The sequence below is a fragment of the Tamandua tetradactyla genome, chromosome 12 (assembly GCF_023851605.1).
Source record: "Tamandua tetradactyla isolate mTamTet1 chromosome 12, mTamTet1.pri, whole genome shotgun sequence".
NCBI classification, from domain to species: domain Eukaryota; kingdom Metazoa; phylum Chordata; class Mammalia; order Pilosa; family Myrmecophagidae; genus Tamandua; species Tamandua tetradactyla.
In genome coordinates this window covers 56230948-56236947 of record NC_135338.1, presented here as the reverse complement: position 1 = coordinate 56236947, position 6000 = coordinate 56230948, and the positions used below count along the sequence as shown (strand labels likewise).

The following is a 6000-nucleotide window of genomic DNA, read 5'->3' as shown; positions in this document are numbered from 1 at the left end:
TTTTAGACTGTTTCTCTGGAGTTAGTAATTATTATTAAAATCTAAATGGAAAGAACTGGTGGGAGTAAGGGGTGTTGCTGGCTCCTTCCTGTGCATAGTTTCTGGAGGTGGGAGAAGATGTGGGGGGGATTTTCGTTGCTGCCCTCTTTTCTTCTTCCTTTGTTATCCCCATCTGCCACCAGGCTTTAGGTTTATTTCCTGGCTTATTTCCTTATACCTTCCACTGGATTTTTGATAGGTCTTAAATTAACATTTGCATTGGGTGAAAAGTGAGGGGTCAGGTTTAAGGATAAGTTATTCTAGATCGAAAGCAGGCTGTAGTCATGATGTAGAAGCCCTGCAGGAGAAGTAGTTCTCACAAGGCTGGCAGCTAGGTGGGAGGGTTGGTTAGAAGTCTACACATCTTCCTTGAGCTTTCAGCTGGCCTGCTGGACCACAGGAAATTGGGGCGGTGACCTTCCTCATAGGGATCTTGGCAGCCATGTTGCAAAGAAGTCTTGAATGATGAAGCTGAGGGTTTACATCCTGAGAGTCTGAGGAATTCTGAAAGGTGAACACAAGATGTGGGGTAAAAGAATGTGGCTATTGAGGTTTGGGTCTATAGAGAATGGGCACATTGTTTTTCTTGAAGAACAGCATTCTGTTTGACCCAAGGAAAAACATGACTTAATAGTTTCTCCAGAATGTCCTCTGTAATGCTTTGCTTCCTGCCTTCTGACAAAGATAATGAGGATAATGGTACACTCTGGTCCACAAACACACCAGTCTTGCTGAGGCCCTCAGCTCCTCTAGTGGTATGCCCCTGTGCCACTGATTGGGGAAAGCACTTTTTAGTAGCCGGATGTTAAATACTTGTCAGCTGAATTAATCTCTGAGCTCAGTATTTGGTGTTAGGCCTCAGCATAAAGAGATTGCACACTTGCGACTCCTCACTGGATTTGATGTAACAACTTAAGTCACCCTATTGTATTGTGGTTGTAAATCCAACAGGTCAGGAGATTAAAAAGTTTTGATTGTTAAGGAACAAAGAGCTGGATTTTCTCTTTCCAATTTTGTAGTATATAACAATGAACACTCCAAAATGTGGTTCTCCAAAGGGAGGAAATCCCTTTCTGCAAGACAAGTAAATTCTGCTGACAATCACAGAAGTTAGTGACAAGCTTTTGCATAGATATTTGAAACCTTAACCGGTTACTCTATTTGCAGGTTAGGAATTTTAAAAAGACTCAATTTTTCTTTTATTATTTTTACATAATAAAATGTATTTGCAGAAAAGAATATATGAAATAGAGAAGAGTGCCTAGATACTAGGAAAAAATTTTCATTTCATAGGATGGTGTACTTTGTTTTAATTTATCTGGGATATATATATATAATTTTAAAGATACATAGTTGAATAGTTCAACTGTGCAATTGTGATAGGTTGTCCATTGAGAAAAAGACCTTCTATATTTACAGACGGTCTCAATAAAATGACATCATAGCAACAGGCATATGAGTCTTTCTTATGGGGCAGGCACAGTGCTGAGTGTCTTCCATATATTATCTCAATATTTTATCTATTTTAACTTCATAGAATTTACAAAGTGATATATATATTCACACACCCACACACATACATATTTAAAAAGGCATCATACTCTATACATTATCGTTGAAAGGTCTATTATGGAAACTATTCTATGTCAATAAATATAGATACACATAATTTTGATGGGTTCAAAGCATTATATTGCTATAGCATAATTTATTTAGCTAATTCTTCTAAAATAAATTCTTAAGTTATTTCTTGTTTTAAGTAATAATTCACCAATAAATGTTCACATACTTATCTTTGTGCAATTGCCTGATTCTTTCTCTTAGATGGGTTTAGAGAATGTTTGACTTGTGAAATGATCCTCTTAGATTAAGAAAAAACTAAAACAGTTAATGGAGGAGTTTGAAAAAGCCCCTAGGAATGATATTCTGATATTTCTCTTGTTTCTGTGCTTTCTTTTGTATTTAACCCTGCATGGATGTGTAATGGTATTCTTTTTCCCTTTTATAGTAAGCTGTGCTAGAACAAAAATGCAATGAAAGAAACACTGGATGAATGAAAAGCCCTGCTTTGCAACCCCTCAGCATGGCAGGCCTGCAGCTCATGACCCCTGCTTCCTCACCAATGGGTCCTTTCTTTGGACTGCCATGGCAACAAGAAGCAATTCATGATAACATTTATACGCCAAGAAAATATCAGGTACTAATGATAACACTAATACTGGACCGGTTTCACTAAAATGGAGTAAATTAGCAGTCAACACACCTTATATAAAACTCATTTACCCTTTAAGCGCTTCCCTTCTGATTAAGTTTCTCATTCAAAACACCTTTGTTCTTAATAGTCCTTTTCTTTTCTAACATCTGCTAGGTAATTGATTTGATTGTCTTATTTGTGAACTTCCTTAATTTTTTTCCCCTCCTGTGAAAACTTTACTGTTCCATAACATTCTTCTGGGTGTATCTGTCCTAGCGAGCTACATAGGAATCCAGATTGGTTTGAAAATACTGAGTCATGAGCTGGCAGAACCACAGTTACAGTGGGTTTGTTATTCATATTATTCTAGAGAACTATTCTGTCTGTACAAAAATAGAATTTTTAAACGAAGATTGGAAATTGTAAATGTCTTTTGAACATATATTCGCACAGCACAGTTGTGTGTAGCAGAGACTTTAACAGGTCCTTGTTATTCTTGTATAAAGATGTAGGAAGTATTTTTTTTATAAATATTGGATGAAGATTTTAGAAAACAGTAAAATTTCCTGATTTTAAAGCAAAACTCAGTTTTCTAAATTTTGTACTGGTGAGAAGTCTTTGTTTCCATTGTGTTTGAATCTTTGTTTCCATTGTATTTGCAGGTTGAACTGCTTGAAGCAGCTCTGGATCATAATACCATAGTCTGTTTAAACACTGGCTCAGGGAAGACGTTTATTGCAGTCCTACTCACTAAAGAGCTGTCCTATCAGATCAGGGGAGGCTTCAGCAGAAATGGAAAAAGGACAATTTTCTTGGTCAACTCTGGTAATAAAGAATTGTTTTGTCAGATTATATGGAGAAAAGTGGATGAGCAGAATTTTTCTGTGTCTATTAAATCAAATTATTGAAAGTAAAGGGAGTTTGACAAATAAGGTACTTGTTTAATGCTCTGGTAGGAGAAATGACGCTTCGTCTTTTTTTTTTAAGGTTTATTTTAAAAGATTTTTATTAATAAAACAACATACAAACACACAAACATTCTTAACATACAAACATTCCATACGTGGTATACAGTCATTGGCTCACAATATCATCACATAGTTGTGTATTCATCATCGTGATCATTTTTTTGACCATTTGCATCATTCCAGAAAAAGAAATAAAGAAAAAATTCATATATACCATACCCCTCACCCCTCCCTCTCTCTGATCACTATTATTTCCATCTACCCAATTTATTTTAACCTTTGTTCCTCCTATTATTTGTTTATTTTGTATCCATATTTTTTGCTCATCTGTCCATACTCTAGTTAAAAGGAATGTCAGACACAAGGGTTTCACAATCATATAGTCATATTGTAAAAGCTATATCACTATACAATCATCTTCAAGAAACAAGACTATTGGAATACAGCTCTACAGTTTAGGTACTTCCCTCCAGCCACTCCAGTACACCATAAACTAAAAAGGGGATATCGATATAATGTGTAAAAATAACCTCCAGGTTAACCTTCCGATTCTGTTTGAAATCTCTCAGCCACTAACACTTTATTTTGTTTCATTTCTCTCTTCCCCCTTTTGGTCAAGAAGGTTTTCTAAATCCCTTGATGCCAGGTCCTTTCTCATCCTGGGATTTCTGTCCTATGTTGACAGGAAGGTTATACTTTGTCTTATTTCTTGAAAGTATTTCTCTTAAATGTAAACCAGTTTCTATCACAAGCGTTATACCCAGTTTTTCTCTTAAGTGTAACTGTTTTTAATTCTGATTCTGCATCCTCTTTGAATGGGTTAGTTTGGAACCTAATCTAATCTAAATTGTTATATTTATTTTGGATGCTGATGCTTAGTTTCACAGAGTATGTCAAAGTTGCCTGATTATGAGATAGGTACCTTTCGATTTATGATTCTGCTTTACCAGTTGTAAAAAGAAAGTTGTATGTTTCTTAAAAGTTAGATTTAGTAAAAGTTTAAAATACTGATTTTTGTGTGTTTGGAATTATGCATCAAAAATTAAAGTATAAAATGTGACTCCAAGTTGATAGGTCCTATAACCATATCACTCCCCCTTCCCTTTTTAAAGATTGTTTCAGTGTAACTGTATAATGTTCTCATGTGTTTTAAATATGCTATTAGACTATATTTCTTGGTGCAAGCCCTCATTTTATTGGAGAAAAGATGGGGAGGGGGGTGGTAGTCTGGAGTGGTTGCCATTCTAACCTAGAAGTTGTATTATTTGATTTGAAGAAATGAACTATAATGAAAGAAGGTGTATCAGGTTCTCTGAAGTGAATCACAAAAGGTAGGATGGTGAGTTGAATAAGTGCGTTTTGGAGGATAACCTTGAAACAATGATTTTTAGGTAAGGAATTGGCGGTTAGGTATAACATGATAAGGATTTCTTAACTATTTTAATTACTTTTATCCAGAGAGTCAACTAAGTAAGATTTATCATATTTACGTGGAATGTTATGTTTGTGATCAGCAAACCAGGTTGCTCAACAAGTGTCAGCTGTCAGAACTCATTCAGATCTCAAGGTTGGGGAATACTCAAACCTAGAAGTAAATGCATCTTGGACAAAAGAGAAATGGAACCAAGAGTTTACTAAGCACCAGGTAAAACTTGTAGAGAAATTTCATTTTATCAATCCTTACAGGCTTTGATTATCTGAGTTAGGCTTAAAAACTCTACTTTTAAACTGATAAACTGGTACTTTATCAGCCTAGAAGCTAGCTCTTATGCTCTCTTTCACTACAAGTGTCATCCTAAAGCCAAATAGATTACTAATTTATTATTGCTCCTACTCTTTAGAAAAGAAACAGCTTCACTTATGTGATTTACTTGCTGGAGAAACACAAATTCCTACCATCTGTTTCCACCTTGCAGATAACCTGCTTTGAGGAAATTTGCTCTTGTTTTAAATATCTTAAAGCTTAGGAGCTTTCTTGGTTGAGGTCTCTGGGTCTTTGACCGAGATTTCTGCTAATTTACTTGTTCCCGTGTACCCAGCATGTGTTGAAGGCCTTCTGAGTGTCAGTTGCTATGGTTGGTGTTGGGAGTTACACAATGGCTGAGATACTTTCTAACCTTAAGTAGCCCACACTCTACTAGTATATCTCACATATTGGATTAAATTCTCATTAATAAAGCAGCTAACTATCCACAGAATAAGCTATAAAAAGAACATTTAGTCTGTATCTTATTCCAGAAAGCCTTGTGAGTTTAGGAAAAAAAAAAAAAGCTTGAATTGTTTTGATAGTTGACCAAATTCAGGGGTGTTGTCTGTTAAAATACTGCTCTAGGAACCTGGAAACCTGGAGTAGATTTAGTAGATTTAATATAAAGACATGGTTCTTCATTATAGAGAATTTTCATAATTCTGCTTCTTGGTTCCAGTAAATTTTGGGTTTAATTTTGATTGATGAATTTCTTAATCCTCATCTATGAAACAATGACTTCATGATTTGATTTCATGTATGTGTACCCAGGCAAGTGAATGACCATTTGTATACTGATGTTGATTTTATTTTAGGTTCTGGTCATGACTTGTTATGTTGCTTTGAACGTTTTGAAAAATGGTTACTTATCACTGTCAGACATTAACCTTTTGGTGTTTGATGAGTGTCATCTTGCAATCTTAGACCACCCCTATCGAGAAATTATGAAGGTAAGTTTTTAGACTTTATTGCTCTTTGTAATTTTTGGTAGTATCTGAGCATATGCAGTTCTTTAGATAACAAAAGCAATAATATTAGTTTAAACGGTTTTG

At 35.2% G+C, this 6000-nt stretch overlaps 1 protein-coding gene and 1 long non-coding RNA gene across 2 annotated transcripts in view; one reads left to right on the top strand and one right to left on the bottom strand.

Annotated features, from left to right (window-relative positions):
- Positions 1-274: 274 nt before the first annotated feature.
- Positions 275-6000, bottom strand: part of LOC143652167 (uncharacterized) — a 54152-nt gene continuing 48426 nt past the window's right edge. Inside the window, exon 6 of the long non-coding RNA XR_013160459.1 lies at positions 275-543. This is a non-coding gene — a long non-coding RNA (uncharacterized LOC143652167). The remainder of the gene's footprint in view (positions 544-6000) is intronic.
- The window catches only part of DICER1 (dicer 1, ribonuclease III), a 48163-nt gene continuing 44236 nt past the window's right edge, over positions 2074-6000 (top strand). Inside the window, 5 exon segments of the mRNA XM_077123458.1 lie at positions 2074-2115; positions 2117-2236; positions 2896-3058; positions 4716-4846; positions 5764-5898. Of these exon segments, the coding sequence (XP_076979573.1) occupies positions 2089-2115; positions 2117-2236; positions 2896-3058; positions 4716-4846; positions 5764-5898 (576 nt within the window). The 5' untranslated portion in view covers positions 2074-2088.